We start from the raw sequence: 18132 nt of genomic DNA on the forward strand, positions 1-18132 counted from the left end.
TCAACAAATCCGCCGGTCACCCATTGCTCCCCGGGCTGCCAATAGTGCAAACCGCTCACTGCGTACAGAATGGTTACAATGTAGAGAAACCATTTCACCTTAATGTGGCATTGCTGTTGAGCGGTCACAAGAAGAGGCTCATCGCCAGCAAAAAGAACAATTTTAGCATACATCCTTGTAGAGGTCGTTCTCGTATCAGGTCTGCACAAAAGTCGAGATGTATTTTTTTAGGACTTTCTGGAGGTCGAGATTCGAGTTACTTACTTCTGTTTCATTTTTAACGAATTTCAAATGTGTTTAGTGAAAGCAGTTTTGAAAATCTGGTTATCCGCGCCATCCCTTCTGCACTGTTCGTCCTTCTTCACAGCAACACAAGGGAGTGCTTTAACTACTTGAGTTTATGCAAAGAGGATAAAGCAGCCTCACTCATTTATATCTTTAAAACATTTTTCATAACTTTGGACTTTGTGAGATTCATCTGATTGCGTTTTTCAGTGAAAGACCTTGCTACAATCAATGGTAAAACCTTATAAGTTATACTGGCATGTTAAACTGCCTGCCTTAGATAGATTCACTATTGTGTTGTTTTGCTCGTCAAAGAATAAACATGTGACATCAACATTAAAACAAACATATTGTACACCAAAAGTCGCTGAAATCCAAGTCAGAATTTTTTGTGATGTTATATAAAGAGGAATCCCACGAATGATTTGACCTCGTAAAACGCAACTGCTCCAAAGTATAGCCAGAGTATTGTCATAACCTGACACATTTTCAAAAAACAGACTGTAAATCAAGGTGTTATGCAGTGAGTCCATTTAATAACGAAAATTGCAGGCATACCAAAGATGTCATATGTTCTTGCCAATTACAACCGCAGGTGGTCAGGTCCGCTGGAGGCTTTCCTGGACGTTAGTGCCTCGTTCTGTCCCCCTCGACTGCAGTCACGTGAAGCGTGGTAGTGGACTCTAATTGGAGACGATCCCCGTTTCCATCCTCCTAGGCCCTGCCTATGAGCGCCCTTGAACAAGCTCACGACGCATCTCCAAATCACCACAATAATTGCCTTCCACGGGCGCTGCACTAAAGCCGTTCACGCTTAGAACCCAATCGGCCAAAAGCAGGGTCAATTTCACTGTTGACATCTGTGTTGCATTATTGACCTTTATGAATAAGTTTCACTAGTGTTCCTTTTGATTCAATCAAAAAATAGTTTAATGTAAAGCTAAATATCTGTACTGTATATAAATTGACAAACAGAGATTGTGTATTTTGTCTAGGAATTTGTTTGGGGTTATAGAATCATTACTTTATATTCTTTTCAAGGTTTTGAGACGCCAATATTGCTAAAGACACAGCAGTGTTGAAACATCAGAAGTATTATCCAGCTGCACATTGCTGCACAGTGTTGTTGTTGTTTTTACACCAACACTAAGAGAAGTCATTTAAATACTTTTAGATTCGCATGCAAACAATTAAGGATTAACCCTGACACACATTTATATCTTAAAAAAAACATCTTTCATAACTTTGGGAGCTTTGTGAGATTTCATCTATTCGTTTTTTCATGATGAGAAGACTTGCAACTAAATCCAAATGGAAAGAACCAAATAATAGAATCGTTTAATACTTTGTGTGTGAGAAAATCTTCCTGGGCTTGAGATAGGATTGACATTGATAATTATGATTTGACTCCAGGTCCGAATAGAAACTGAAACTCACGGTGAAAAACATATTACACATTACAAACAAAACAATATCAGTATCCAGCAATAAGCATCAAGCTAAAAACCAGAGTACAAAATTGTGTCCACTGGGATGTTTATCATGGTAAAGAGCTGTAATCTCCACTGAATGGATTTGAATTGATTCGGCTGCTGCTTTACACTGTCAATGTCTGCCCTCCAAAGCTGATTAGCCTCAGCTCCATTATGTGTCAGTGAACATCTCACCACATCAGTTTATCTCCTGAACAAAATAGATCTATTTTATGGATTCATTTATTGTGTTTTGATGCAGTGCAACATGTCGCATTTATCATGTATCGATATCAAGCTGCAAAAGACAACCCCAGCATACCAACGATTGTATAGGTTTCTTGCAGAATTACCAACCTGCAAGGTGAAGACAGGTCCGCTGGAGAACAGTCCCCTTTCCTGCGGTTAGTCGTTGTCCTGCCCGCCGCTCTCAGCAGCTGCAGTCCGGCGTGAAGCCGCTGTGTTTATCGGGGAACCTTTTAAATTCGGCGGAACCGTTATCTCCCTCCTCCGTTTACTCCTGGATGCTCCTCAGTGCGCCTGTCCAAGTTAATGAGCGTCACTGTGCGTAACATCATCACGCTCACATAGAGCGGCGGAAGTGCTTTCCAAATCACCACAATAATTGCACTTCCTATTCGGACTCAGCCTTCAGACTAAAAGCACGAGTTCAACGCGATTATGAAAAGCCTAATCGGCACCAGAAACAGCACAGGTGTCATATAATTAAATATTGACACTTGTTTTATTATCTTCTTTTGATATAAGTTTCACTAGTGTTGCCTTTTTTGATATTAATGTCATAAAATGTAGTCTTAATGTAAACTAAATACTGTACTGTATATTTAAATCTTGAACCAACAGAAATTCGAATGAATACTTGCTCTTAAAAACATACTTTTACCTACTGATGACAATACATACCATTAGTAAGAAGTAATAGAAGTTTATAGCAGATACAGTCGGTTCAAAAATGTGTATAAACAGCGCTCCATTGACATATGGGACACATTAGCTGCTTCAGTTTACCACTTTTTGACACATTTTTTGCTCAACATGGCCTAAAATCCGTTTTCAAAACCACATCAGGCTTTTTCCCCCCACAAAGGTTTACGTGGCTGATATTTGTAAAGCAGCAATACTTACAAGACTTAACAGGGGGAACACAGCAGAGCTTTTGATATTCCCAACTTAGTCTAGTTTAGTACATGTTCACTTAACCAAAACACATTGTTAAAGTAGACAACATTTTTAAAAAATCTCTAAAATCAGAAATCAAATTAGACATTGACTGGATGCTGAGCCAAAAGGGTTTATTAGATTGTTCCGCTGAACATGGAGAGCACAGAAACATGAAGAATGAGTGATGAAACTTACAGTTGGAGTTACACAATGAAGCGAAAACTAATTTCCCAACCTTTCAGAGTTCAGTAACCTTTGTTTTAATTCTTGTAACATCTTGCAGGAAAGAAAAACAAAGGCTGCAACAATATCAAGCTGAACAGAAGGGATGCGTAATAATTACACGTAATGATCTAAATTACCCAGCTCTTGACGTTTTGTTTGCTCTTTAGCGTATTGAAATAAAGAAATTGGATATGAACTACATTTCATTGTGTTGACTGACTCATAATATTCTTTTTAACACGTTTCTTCTGTTAAATATCCCCTATTGCCATTTCAAAGGCAAGAAAACATTGTCAGAAAACAACTGTTATGGGAAGAAAATGGTCAAACAAAAAGTCATCAATCTGCAGCTTGGAAACCAAAGTGATTTTGCGGCTAAACCCGAAAAAGTGTGTACTATAGAAATGATGTACAACTACACCATAATAAGCAGTACAGTAACATGGAGTAAAGCGGACATATGCCATTGAGAAGCATGCAAAGAGAGTTGCGGAGTGAATTCACATGTAGGTGCACTTGTTGTACTTTTAAAGTCAGTAGGTTTGTTGAAAACTGTCATGAATTCGCATTGATTGGATGTAAATCAAATCTGTAATCCAGTTAAATCAGAAACACACCCACATAATCCAAAAATAAATGACAAACAAATAAATATATCAAGTATAAAACTCTGGGAAACACTGTCCCCGACAAGTTGTTCCACCGTCAAGTGAAATATGAGAGACACTGCTCTCGATAAATACACACACACACACACACACACACACACGCACACACTGGTAGGCAAAAACTACCATCACTGCTTTACATTATGGAAGACACTGCTCCCGATAATGGTTTTAATTATGGAAGACACTGCTCCCGATAATCGGTTTCAATTATGGAAGACACTGCTCCCGATAATCGGTTTCAATTATGGAAGACACTGCTCCCGATAACTTTAACATATTATACATTGTTCCAAAGTAGACTGTGCAACATAAATGGCTTTCTTGCAAATTAACTAATCATTACTCGTGAGGTTTAATAATATTTTTCCTTCAAGCGTATTATTTTTTTAGTCCATCCTGCATCAAAGTGCAGAATAAATACAAGTCTTAATTCATTTCTAGGCTAATTGTTCTATAAACAAGAATTTCCCAATATTCAGAGGCTTTAAGTTTTCACTCTGATACGAGTCTAGCTTTTGACTCTCAATACTTAATTTGAAATATCAGGGGAAATTTGTCATCACGCTTTATTTTTTCCTTTTAAATAACCTGCGGGGGGGGGGGGGGGTTGTTCCATTTTGTCAGCAACAGTTGAGGAGTCATTTCTGTAGCAGATGCTGCCGGGTGTTTAGACAGTATAACCGTCATAATTATGGAAGGCACTGCTTCCGATAACATCGTATAAAAAGACAAAATAATGATTTTATAGTGGACACTGCCACTGATAAATAACATAAGTATAAATAAGGTTTCTCAGTGTTTTGATGGCGAGAGGTCACAGCAAACGGTTTGACTTGAATGATGTGTCAGGAGAAGAGGAGGCAGACTCGTCAGCAGCATTATTATCAAGCATTTCAATTTGTTTTACATTTAAGAACGTGTTTCGTACTGTTCTATTACCTCCTGAATCTTTGTTGGTTTACAACTCTGACCCTCCTGCCTGTTTTTAGGGGTTGGGCTTAGACCTCTGATTGACAGCTTGTGCTAAAGTGCTGATGTTGGAGCTCCTTCTTCTTCTCCTACAGTAAACTGCATTTCAACAACACACACCACAATCACAACTTCCAGACTTTTTTCTTTAGATTTCTTCATCGATGTCCCAGATGTTTCCCACCATGGCGTTGGCACACCCCTGCAGGTTCCAGGTGGCGAGGGCCAGCTGGGTGCGGAAGTGTTCCATGTCGGTGGTCTCGGCGATGGAGGCCAAAGTGTGGGAGCCTCGACCCAGCAGGAGATGACGGAAGGGAGTTTCGACGGGGGGACACGTACGGAGAGAGGAGGCTGTGCTCAACCTGGAACGATAAACAAAGACTGTGATATAGCAGTAAAACAAAGCTACATTTTTACTGCGCATAGGAGAATACAATAAGCAAAAAATAAACGTGTTAGATTGTTTGATAGCAACAAAGAGAAACCATTTCATATAAGATATAGCACAATTTACAAAGCTCTGTAGACGGTGTAGCACAAAATCACCCAGCATGGAACCATCCTCATTTTACAATTCTCCATTGAATGGTGGCAGAGATTTGCACTTTTTAAATATCCTTTAACCCAACCCATTAATTAATTTGTACATTTGACCAGTTTTGTTACATAGAAATATATCCACAGGAAAGTAGTGCCGTCAACCAAAGCATTGAATTTGGTGAATAACTTTTTTAAACATGCATGTGACTACACAGCCGATGAGTCCCAGTTTGCGTCTCACCGTCATGATCCTGTCGTTGAGGATCCGACAGGCCTCCTTGTCGTTCATGTCAGTGTTGGCGATGTCATTTGTAATGCTACTAGCGGCTCGTGTGAAGGAGCTACATGCGCGGCCCAGCCACTTGGAATTCACTTCCTTCAGCTGACCGGTCTACAGAATAAAAAAAAGGTATCGAAATAAACACATTTCTAAGAACATAACATAAAAGCTTTAGCTGGATGGCAAAAGACAGACGGAGACACTGACCTGCGAGAGCTGGTTGATGCGTTGGAGGACCCGGTACCCAGCCTTGTTGACGACGCTGCTGTAGCGGCTCACGTCCAGGCTGGGATGCAGCATGTGGTCGTGAACCAGTCGCAGAGCCATCTGTCCGGCAAACTGGGCCGCCAATGCCGCCATTTCACTGGTGCGATTGTTGGTTTTGTAATCGAGGTGGTCCTTGCTGTCCAGGTTGGTGCCATAGTAGCAGTAAGCCTCCTCCTTAAGACATAATGTACATATTAAAACAACAAAAACACCAAGGAAACAAGATGTAACAAATCAGAATAAGTAGAGTCATCAGTAAATTGCGAAAAGCACGATTAAAGAATGTAGTGAACTTGTGCATGTGGATATAGGAGGTTTTGTAAATCTTAACAATGCCATCATACTTGTTGTGGGTAAATCTACACATATCCACAGTAATTATCCAAGGATTCTGTTGTATTCAGACTCACGTTGAGATTGATGAAGTGGAAAGAGATGGAGGGAATCCCCGAAAAGGCCAGGAAGGGATAGGCAGGGTCGTCCATTGACATTGGCTTTAGTCTGCACATATGGGAAGTTATTGTAACGTACCCATCTTTTTACAACAAAAAGTATCACAATTTCTTCTGTCTACAGCAAAAACAATGTGGTAGGGCTGAGGATCAAACCGGAAAGTTTGGTATTGGTAATTAAATAATATTTTGCTAAGTTTAGAATCCATTTGACTTAAGTAGTCTCTTGTCTGGTTGCTTATGTTCAGAGAAAAATTAACATGTTGGATTTCGTCATGAATTACAAAGCAATGTTTTACATTTCTCAACTAAAAGGCATTTGTATTTGTACAGAAACTCAAGTACACTATCAAGACCAATATCTATTTCCTAATAACACCCAGATTTAGACTTCTGTGGTTTCAAATGAGCTGTTAATCATTGTATTTCACAAAACCATCCTGAAACATGGATTGCATTAGTAAGCTTTTGGCTGATCACTGAACTAAAAACCTGGCTCTACATACTGCTCAATTACTTACACATTGGCCACCCATTTAGTTTTTCCCGCCATATCGTACACCGTGCCAGATCCAATAGGACTTTTCACCTGCATCGACGAGGCAAATAAAAGTTAGTATAAAACACAACTTGTTTGTAGAGAACTGCATGAACATTGAGTGAGTGGAAGTTGTGCCGTTACCGCTTTCATCGTTTTCTCAAGGAGGCTGTAGAGCAGCGGACTTGCTGAGGCCATAAAGCTCCCACTACCTGGTGAGGAGATATACTTGGTCAACAGACTGGAAAACAACTTGTTCCGTACAGAGATATACTTCAGGCTTTACTTACCCATGATCAGTCCGTCCAGGCTGATGTAGGTGAAAACCCGTTTGTCAATAGAAGACATGTAACCCTAGAAAACAAACATGTTAAAACACGTAAGTAATAGAGTGGCGCAGGAACGAGTCCTAAGACCTGGAAGTGAGTTAGCATTGAACCACTTCCGGTTCCCTCGGAGTTAATGGGATTTTTGGAAAATAACTCGAAATAAGGTCTGTGGTTGACACAAATTTAAGAGACGGATCACGTTTTGATTTAGAACATTAACTACATCAGCAGTGACCCCACTGGTTATTTTTGAAGAGTTTACGCGTCTGAACGATGGTTGTTAACAAGTGACTGAATAGGACTACAGAAGTTGCTGAGTACATTGCACGTCATTACGCCGAACACGTAAACACTCCCGCTAAGTTTGTCCCTGTTCTGCTTGAAAGCAAGTACCTGCGCTCTTGCAAACTCTTAAAACAAACGCTTCAACTTGTACAATTTGGAATGTGTATTTTTGAAAGTCAGTTGAAAGGATCTTAAGTTGGCGTGACGTTGAAGTCGTGTGACCCTGCTGTACTCGTCTGTAGTTCGTTTATAGCATACCGTTAGCATTTTGCTTCTGGCGATTCGATTTTTGATTCGAAAATTATAAAAAGTAGGGTAGACGTGGAGATTATCCGGCTGAACAAAACGTGCATTTATCAAACAGGTTCGTTTTCCACAGATCTTATTTTTAACGACACTCCAAAATCCTACGGAGAAACCGCGTGGCTTTTTTATGGAGGGAACCCATGCGTAGCTTACTTCCGGGTCGGCCTACAAAAATACGTCACCCCTGCGCCACTCTATGCAGGATAGATTTTATTTCTGGACGTCCACATAAAGGAATTTAGTTTCTACCTCCAACCACTCAGTGGCGCCAACACTTCCGTACTCTCCAGCACTCCAGCTAGCAAACACCAGGCTTCTCCTGGGCCTGAAGCCATCTGGGAAAGAAAAAAAAAACACACAGAGCATTTCATTTATTACACAGAAGAAGAAGCTGCAACAAAAACACCAACACTGTAACTGTTGGTCTACAACATTAGCTACAGACTTATTTATATTTCGGCTTAAACCTAAACATTGTAACATATCTGGGTATAGACATTTTTTGTGAGATATTTGTTACCTTTCTCCACCATCTCGCGAACCGCCTTGGCCAGCTCTGTCAGTACGGAGGTGCCAACGGTGGCTTTGGCATAACCTTCACCCCAGGCGTCCCTCTGCGCTCCCAGAACAACGTACTTATCTGCAGATTCACACACAGACAACCACAGATGTTAGACGTATGGTGAAGAAAAAATAATCCATGTGTAGATGGTCAGATAAGGATAAAAACATACCAGGATCAATGAATCCTTTGATGACTCCAAACACATTGTGGATTTCCTTGTCGACCAGCACGTTGTTCACCTCAACGGTAATGTTCTTGCTGCCTCCCAGTTTATACTCAACTGACAACAAGCTGCCTTTAAAACCGCTGCTTGCATCCGATTCAGGACCTCCTATATTTCTAGAGAAATCATAGATAGAGAAATGTGTGAGGAAGTGCTGTACAACACTGAACTGTGCCAGATTTTACTGCAGTATCTGTATTTAGTTAGCCAATTTAAGGGTGCTGCTAATATAACCTTTACGGCTGCTAACTGTAGCGTCAGCTAGTTAGCCGTTAGCTGTGCCAGGACTGGGAGCTTGGAGCACTGGCGAACTGTTGGTGTTTATAACGCAAGCACAGGAGCTATGGCATTTTTTTTTTATGCCTGGGGTCGGTGGGAATGCTGGGAGGGGGCAAGGCAGTATTGTGCAAGGGAACAAAGCGGGGCATGCCTGCAACACAACCCGGTAAGCAAATTTAGCTAGCGTGCTATTCCTGCGTAAATACACATTCTTGATGTTTGGTGGTGTCAATAAAAGATTTTTATTACGAGTAATGTATTTATAACCGAAGCTCGATTGACACTACAGCTGTCACTATTTATGACAGCAGGGTACAAGTGAGTTGAACTCCTAAAACGTATGAGCGCTAAACTGAATTTTAAATTGTGTTGCTTTAGCTCACCAAATAAATAGAAATGAACCCAAAGCAATATATGGTCAACATCAATAGTAGCTTTACCTTAAAAACATAAGAATATATGTATACTATCAGTACTTGGGCACAGGGAGAATAAATGTAAAATATAATGTAAGGCACAGTCCTGTATGTCCAGCATATTCTAATGAATAACCAGTGTGTGTGTGTGTGTGTGTGTGTGTGTGTGTGTGTGTGTGTGTGTGTGTGTGTGTGTGTGTGTGTGTGTGTGTGTGTGTGTGCGTGTCCTCACTTTAGAAGAGCTGAAGCCATGTTGGCGGTGATAGTCTGGGCTGGGATTTTAGGGAGGCCGGACGACTTTGTTGGGGGGAACTGAGTATGGTTGAAGGAGGGGAATCCAGGGGTGTAGGGGTCACCTGAACCCAGATGGACCTGAATAGGGACAAACACAAAGTCAAAACATAACATGAAGTGGTTTTAAAGAGAGACTTCACTGGAGTCTTGGTTTATTGGCTTTCAACTGCATACTATGTAACTATTATGTGCAAACGTACATGTCCGTAGAGAGCCGTATCCACTGGATAGCTGTAATCTTGAAGATCAGGATAGATTAGCACAGCACAGGCTCCCTTCATTGCACCATTATCCACCTGAAGAGAAACAATACAAATCATGAAAACAAGCTTGAAGTAAAGTTCCCAAGAATAAAAAAGACAAAAAATGGTAGAAAAAAGGTCTGTGAACGTATAAATTGTGCCGTCACCTGCTCTGCAAAACTGATTTTTCCAGCTCGGAGCAGCAACACACTGTCTTTCAGGTCAACGTTCTTCTTCTGCAGAACTTCCAGATCCTCCTGACGACCGTAGTTGCCATACACCAGCTTGCCCTGAAAACACAGTCAGATTGGCCGCTCTATTTAAAAAGCTGGAAACTAAAACCCTAGATTTCAGGCCATTTGGGATTGAAATGGGAGTAAATGTTAAAACGAAATAGGACATTTTAATTGACTTTAAAAGTAGGACCATATCAACTTACCTGAGCTTTCCCAGTAGCACTGTAAGCCAGATATCCTGTAGGCTGGAAGTCCTCTGAACCAAAAGTGACACGGTTTGGATGCTTGCTGCAGGTTAGAGGATAAAATATAAACAATATTTAGTTTGTCTTAGGAATCAAGAGCTTTCTTTCTACTGAGTTTGTACTAACAAAACATTCATAAATGTCTACCTTCTTCTGCCTTATTATCAAAACAAATGGTAGCTCATGTGCCTGTTTTGCAGTTATTTCAAGAGAGTAAAACCTTAAATTGGATTAAGCTGCAGCTTAAACAGACAGGGAAACTGGTTTTGCACCATAAATAAAAAGAAAAAACAAAACAATATCTGGAAATAGAAAAGCTGGAATCTGGCATTTCAAAATTGTGAAAAAAAGGGAGACGCAGCGAATAATTATTACATTAAAACAATAAAAACTTGAATAAAACATTTTGTAAGATTGATTTTTTTGATCATTATCACCTTAAGTTTTGGAAAAAACACAATACTCATAATTATTTGACTTCGATTAAAAAAGCATCCTAACACCAACTTCTTTAAAAACACTTTAAAATAAATATTGCTGAATTAAATTAGCACAATCGGGTAATGTATGATAAAGGACCAACCTGTCTGGAGTCTGCAGCTGAACATAGTGGATGCCGATCCAGGGATCCATCTCCTCCTTCTTGAAAAGATCAAGGATGGCGTTTGCCAGACTGTTGTCTTCATCACTTCCCGCTGAACGTCTGGGCCGATCAAAGTCGCTGCAGAGAAACAAAATCAAATTTCCTGCTAAATTTGTCTCCCCTCATTCTTCTACAATGACCCTTTCATGAATGGATCAAACACTTCTGAGAAGAAAAAGGCCGCCACATGACTCATCAAAAACTGTGCACTACTTGAGCCGTCAAATATTGTGGTACACTACCAGAAAGACTCTTCCAAGAGAAACGGAAATGTGTTGTTCATCTTTTTCCATTAACCTTCATTTGTGGTTGAATTAGATAAGATAAGATAAATGTCACAAACAAGTTGGCGTCGGTCATTTAAAAAAATATGTGTAACGTTTTTAAATCAACTTTCGTACGTGGTGACCTAACTTAAGACTTTACCATTATACCTTAGGCTTGGTGCAATTGTTTCCATGCATGAGAAAGACATTTCATTTCCATGAACATATCATTCAGCCCTGGCTTGGAGCTTGAGTCACGTGGCTTATTTTTCTCCCTTCTGATATGTCGTGAATGTGTTTAGACGAATATGGTTTGAGGGACAGCGGTAGGAAAGAGTAGAGCCCTCAGTTACTGTGGGTGTTTCTGTGGTGTGCTGTCATCCATTATCTTCATGGAACTGGTAGGGCTTTATCCCGGACACAATTAATCATTATGTGCCATCTTCAGTGGAAAATCAAATGTATTATTCCTCACCCTCCCACTGGAAGCAGAAGGCTTTTGTGACCAAAAAATAACCTGGCTGGAACAAACCATCAACACAAGGGCTCAAAATATAGGTCATTTCATATCTTTATGACTATCACAATATAGCATGGTTTCAGTAATGCTATATAAATATAAAAACATTAAAAAAAGGAGTTTCTTATTTAAAGCTTTTATGGTTTGATATATAGGCTACAAATATTCTACATTGTTTTAACTATATATTGTGATATTGCCCAATAATATGTACCACTAATAACAGCATAGCTTTGGAGGGACAATTTTTGTATGATTAGCAGGTTTGTTTGGTTGTTGGGTGTTATAATGTGTTCTCTTTTGTCTGTAACTTCGGAATGATGACGTTAAATCGTGTTTTAAATAGTGATGCACATGATCCGGATACCTCAAAGATTTGTCAAAGGCCTGGCTGGTGAGTTTCTGCGTGAGGAGTTGGGTCACTTGTTTCCAGTTCAACTGAGGGTCTGGAACCGATGCCACAACGGCTGCTGTTTCTTCTTTCGCATTTTCTATCACAGGCTCTGCAGCACAGTTCACCGGCTGCAGCTGAGTGTCACGGTGGCTGAGGTAACCGAGCAGGCAGCCTGAGGGAGGAATAGTATCGAGGCATGAGAACCGGATTGTGAAAAAAGTATCAAAGTTTTGAAGCAGCTTTCTGACTCTACAGCTTAACGGAATAGGACTAGATAAAATAACCACATCGACCTAGTTATCAAAGAGTTTGCAGACAACGCAGCTAGGTTGTTTGTTCCATAAATAACTTCTGCGGTTAGTGGTTGAGCTGAATGCTTGTCCTTTACTGCCTTGATGATACCCGAAATGTAAATGATCCCCCACTTGGTCTCTAAAATCAGTTAAAGATGTCACAACAAGGAGTTCAGGAGTGTTATTATTAGCATACAATGGAGTTCAGTGGTCTAGACCAGTGGTTCTCAACTGGTCAAGCTTCGGGACCCGTATTAAAAAACCAATACATCTATCATTATGAATAAATCTATTATTACCGGGCATATTTAATAATATTTAATGCCAATTATCTTTTGCTGCTTTGTTCTAACCTCTGAAGCTGCTGCTCCTCACAGAGAGAATAGGTAAGAGGAGAGTGGCTGTGTAAATTACTTTAAATTGTGGACAGCCTACACATGTTTTTCGTTATTATGAAAAGAAACAGAATCTGATGGGTCATCACGGACAAAATGTTACTGGCGACTCGTTCTGATAAGAGTCGCCAGTAACATTCATTAAACCGGGGTTCTTATTTCATTGCTTGTTCATTTCTATTTGAAATATGTATGTATGTTTTATTGATAAGATGATCATTACGTGACAGCAGTTTTCCAAACCGTTTCTGGTCTGACATTTCCAGTCAAAGGGCTACTGTGCACCATTAGACATTTCGGCCTTCAAAATAAAAGTGGACTTCAAAATAAAAGTTTGACCTTTTTCCGTGATGTTTTTTTTTCCTTGCATATCTGCGACCAACTGACCCACCAGTTGAGAACAAGTGGTCTAGACTGCTTTTTGATTATGTATTTTTTTGCAGTAATTCTTCAAAAGTTTCTGCTTGATTCAAATATTTAAAGAATTAAAGCAAAAATGGCAACTGATTCACTGGTATAAGCTTTTCTTTACATTAAAAAAATCGTATTTTTCCTGTTTTAATATATTACAACATTTAGAGAATGGATGAAAAAAGAGCAGCATAGTAACATGGGATGATAATAATGAGCATGGCCTACCAACGAAAAATATCAGCAGTATCCCCAGGGCCAGGTAGCAGATAGTCGCACGGTTTTGGAGTTGGGGTGCTGGCCTGAAACTCGGTGATCCCCCCTCCTGGTCGTCGGCCTCTGTGGCATCATCTGACAGTTTGACCTCAACATGTCTTTCTCCGTCCTCCGATGGCTGCAGAGTAAACCTGCTGTACCGCTCACTTTTAATCTACAACGAGGAAAGACAGGAGAAGATAAGAGTGAAAACTATGAGAGCCATGTGTTCCTAACCAACAGCTGCAGGGAGACCAAGTGGCTACAAAGATCTTCCTATTATTGAATCAAAGGGAGGGCCCTTCTAATGGTAAAATAACAAATACTTACCATTCGATTGAACGCTGACCTCACTCGCTCCATTTCTGGTGTTATTCCAAGAGAGAGGGGGACAGAGAAAATGAGTTTGTGAGTGGTAGGAATAAGAAAGGAAACAGAAAGAGAGAGGGAGGGAGTGGGGAGGAGGAGAGGAAGTGAGGCGGGTCAGGTTGCCATTCAGACGACCTTGAAGGGTTGTGATGGGTCTTGAGGGTAAAGATTGTTTTCCCTGTAAACAGTCTGACTGATCTACACAGTTGAGAACATTATTTCGTATACAGTATGTTCCTTTCTTTTTTTTTAAAGTCATAATAACTATATTATGTGTTTTAACTTTACTTTGCTGGAAATCAACATTCCTTGAGGCTCTGATTAATTGTTCTATTCTATAAACCAAACTTTTAGTTAACAGACTCAATGGTGCATGTGACCTTCATGTATTCTTTCCTCATCACAACAGAAATCTTTGTTTCTATTATAAACATGTCAGATGCAGACTTCAGAGAGTTGTCAGAAACAGCTTAAAAAGAAGTGTCTGTTCCAACTGACAACCCCCCCTGTTGTTTGAGGTAAGACTTAAGCAACATGATTGTGCCAAGCTTACCGGTTACCCAACCAAGTTCCTTATCTTCTGTAAGAGCTGAAGTGGGAAATAGCTTCAAATTCAAAATGAAGAGTTAGTATTCTAAATATCGTGACACCATGCAATCTCAACTCACTGATCTTAAAAGAGAATAAAAGGAATCCTCAAAAAACTCAAGACTCAATTACATATATTTTCCTTAAAAATAAACAGTGGTGAAAGTAAAATAGACAGCAAGTAAACCGTCAGGGAGAAGTGTAGGCTATTAAGCTAAATGCTGTCCATGCCATGACTCCACATTTCTTCTCTTGATTTCTCCTCATATAAATATTTTGGGTGTGGTGAATTAGGTGTTACATGCAGATGTGCAGAAAAATATATACACCTCCACACAACGCTTAAAAACCAGAATATAAACAAAATGACCAATATCTGTTCTGTTGATTCATAAAAGGGAACATAGAGGACAAGTGATATGTGTAGCATCATCTCGGAGTAAGCTAGTTAGCTGCATGTTTTGTGTCCTCCATCGCTTTTCGTTTGAGGGGGAGACGCGCTCAAAAGGAACAGTAGCTCAACATGGAGTAGACTTTGAAATGCATGAAAGAATATAATGCGAGTCAACGCAATCTCACCTTATTGCCGCTAAGAAAGCCCGCGCCCTCAGTGATCCTCTCTACCGTGTCCTTATGGTCATTAATAAAGCACTTCCGCTAACGTCATCTCGGCAGTCAGTTACGTACACATCCTTAAAGGTAAACCTCCTATAAAACTGTAGAGATGAACATGAACCCAAACAAGTTATTACTGAGGTACCGGATATTATGATACCATAAACTTGACCCTACAAAATTCAGGGGGAATGGTATATTCAACTCATCAGTTAATAAAATATAATATGTTCATCAGAATGCAAACCTGCTTATATAGTTATTTTGTTCAAATGTATAAAGAATGGTGTTGTATAACAAAGGACAGCTATGAGTACAACATACTTTATACTTTAATCTAAGTACATTTTGTAGGCAAATGTTGTACTTTTTACTCCAATACATTTATTTTACACATTTAGTTACTTTGCAGGTTTAGGTTATTAAATGCAAAATAAAAATCGACACACATTAAATTATAATATTATAGGTTAAGTTAATTAATTAAAATAAACCCCATATTTATCCTTTTCAATTTATGAACACATTAATGCACCAATATTTAAAAAAAAAAAACATGTAACTGAGTATTTTTACACTGCAGTATTGCTACTTTTACTTAAGTACTTCTTCCAACTCTATATATACAGTATACATACTGTATATATTCTATTGATACTTGTAAATGTTAAAGAATATATGCTGAAAGCAACTATTTACTTCTATTTTTATAGTGTGGGATTCATACTTTTGCTTAGAGGCTGTACGCTCATGTATTTGCTCCTGTTATGACTGGCCTTGACAAGTTAATGATTAAAATAAAAGCACATTAAACATTCAGTAATTTAATTTGAAAAGAATAACAAAAACACATGTGTAATATGATATTTCCCCCAAATACATTTCTATACAAATGTCCCTAGGAATCTCTTACAAAGTGTTTTAACATTGACTCTGCTGCAGTGTGTAATTCTGAGTTATTTAGTGGGTGGAGTGTTAGTACACAGTGTTTAATCCTGTTTGGTTTTCTATCTTCCATTTATTACCTGTACCTCACTCCTTTTTGACAAACAAGCAAGACAAGAGATTGTTGACATTAGCGTCGCCAAATATTAACTCTGATATGATGTATGATTAGAGGTGAATACATTCACCATGTATGAGGTGAATACATTCAATAGGTGACTACATTCTGCTAAAGAGCAACATTTAAAAAATACAATAAATCTAAATCCCCCAGGGGAGAAATGTCACTTCTAAATGCAGAGGAAGACATTTAGAGTAATTTGATCTCACTGCCATTATAGATGATTTCTTACCAGTCAGTTCAGAGCAGAACTTTGATGTAACACTTCAAGTGTGGGAAATAGGTGATTCAGTCTGAATACTGTAAAGTATGAACAGGATTTTTTTTATATACTTATTGAGACAATGCCCCAGGTGTCCGTGTATTTGTATAGTTTTCTTGCAAAATCTACTGAAACAATATCAAGTTAGGTTAAAAAATAAAACCGAATAGTAACATCAATTAATGGTTCTTGTCTGTTTCATTAATCAAAAAAGTTGCATTGTATAAACTGCAGAGACAAACAGTAACAGTCTTTTTTTCCTGCAAGGTAGATTTGTGTGGATATTTATTCCAATTTCAGCCCAAAAATAATCATTCAATGAAAAAACACTATTTTTCCCAACAGAAAAAGATACAATAAAATCAATTCAAGCAGTATCAGGATTTAAGTAAGAAACACATTTTTAACGTATCATTCTTTCGTTTGTTGATCATTTATTGTGAGGGTTTTGCAATCATGTTAGCAGCGGGAGTGTCTTAACCAAATATTTTAAACCAACGAGGGTGTTTGCGCACTAATCATTTTCATGCAGTCCCCAAAATAGCTTAAATGTAATGTTTCAAATGCTATCAAACAACAGCCATTTCCAAGCGAGGATTAGAGGTGCTAGACATAGTGTCAGCACTGCTGAGAGTTCTCACTGTGAGTGTGGTGGTGTGTTTCCACATGTACAGTAAGTGGCAAAAATTAATTGGGACCTACTGTAGAACATTGTGCAGTAGCAACATTGTCCCAGATGGTGTCACCTTAGTACTTTCTGTTAAATGTACCTTGCATCTCTGGAGACATCCACCTCCATCTCTGGATGTGGAAACAATTCAGTTTAAAGCTGCAAATACAACAGCACAGATGGTATGTAGGCTATGTAGGAGACTGTTCATTACCCTAGGTAGTAGCATCATACCATATATTTTGCATTTGAGGCGTTTTATGTAGAATTGACAGTAAGATCTTGTGCCTGAGTGGTTCCCTTCAAGAGCATGGCTGGTATATCTATTTGTTGGCTCTTGTGGGATCAAACCTGGGACAATGGGTGACAGGTTGTTTTATTATCACTGCAACCAAATGGTGTAAAAATTATAAACACACAACCATAGACCTTGGAAGGATGTAGTCAACATGACAAAACCCGTTTGACGAAAGTCTTTAGTTTGGCATATGGGCCATCACTGTTTTTTGGTGTGTATGTGTGTGTGAGTGTAGACACACAAGGATGGAGATACTGTAAGTACAATCCAAATGTATTTCTAGGCATCTAACATGTTTACAATAATTGTTCATGAACTGAAAAGAGTGTAAATGGATTAAAGTTCAAAGACCAAAACATGGACAACACCCAAGGTAGTAGTTGTCCATAACGTTGTCGAACTGTCAACCAAAGTACCATTTAAGTAAAAACGGATTGTCTATTTCACTTTGAATTGGACCATCATTTACAATACATGAAGTAGCAATTAAGGTAATTAACTCTGTACAATGTTTACAGAGTTAATGAATTGAGTATTTTCTCATAGACTTCCAATAGGAATTCCATTTGCAACTAAAACAGGTGCTTGCCTCTTGCTGTCAACGAGAAACCATACATGCTTATGGTAGCCACCTGCAAGCAATCTGAAACATAAAAAACAAAACAATGCTCTTAAAATTAAGAATGCACAAATGTTCATAGGGAGTACGTGTTCTTCATGGCGTTTGTCATGATGCATTGCCATGTTGCACCAACATGTTGATAATACAATTGTGGGCATTTTGCA

At 39.0% G+C, this 18132-nt stretch overlaps 2 protein-coding genes across 2 annotated transcripts in view; both read right to left on the reverse strand.

Annotated features, from left to right (window-relative positions):
• The window catches only part of tnk2a (tyrosine kinase, non-receptor, 2a), a 29068-nt gene extending 26758 nt beyond the window's left edge, over positions 1 to 2310 (reverse strand). Inside the window, exon 1 of the mRNA XM_063874046.1 lies at positions 2115 to 2310. The gene's annotated coding sequence lies outside the window, so the exon portion shown is untranslated. The remainder of the gene's footprint in view (positions 1 to 2114) is intronic.
• Positions 2311 to 3049: 739 nt separating this feature from the next.
• On the reverse strand, positions 3050 to 15133 carry tfr1b (transferrin receptor 1b). The gene is given in 20 exon segments (XM_063912856.1): positions 3050 to 5132; positions 5134 to 5166; positions 5586 to 5735; positions 5832 to 6065; positions 6302 to 6392; positions 6865 to 6932; positions 7026 to 7093; positions 7172 to 7235; positions 8051 to 8136; positions 8322 to 8441; positions 8536 to 8705; positions 9517 to 9656; positions 9779 to 9874; positions 9988 to 10110; positions 10260 to 10344; positions 10885 to 11022; positions 12098 to 12296; positions 13452 to 13653; positions 13809 to 13843; positions 15015 to 15133. Coding segments are annotated over 19 exon segments (2280 nt in total). The 5' UTR covers positions 13842 to 13843; positions 15015 to 15133; the 3' UTR covers positions 3050 to 4952.
• Between the last annotated feature and the right edge of the window lie 2999 nt (positions 15134 to 18132).

The sequence above is a fragment of the Eleginops maclovinus genome, chromosome 21 (genome assembly GCF_036324505.1).
Source record: "Eleginops maclovinus isolate JMC-PN-2008 ecotype Puerto Natales chromosome 21, JC_Emac_rtc_rv5, whole genome shotgun sequence".
NCBI lineage: Eukaryota > Metazoa > Chordata > Actinopteri > Perciformes > Eleginopidae > Eleginops > Eleginops maclovinus.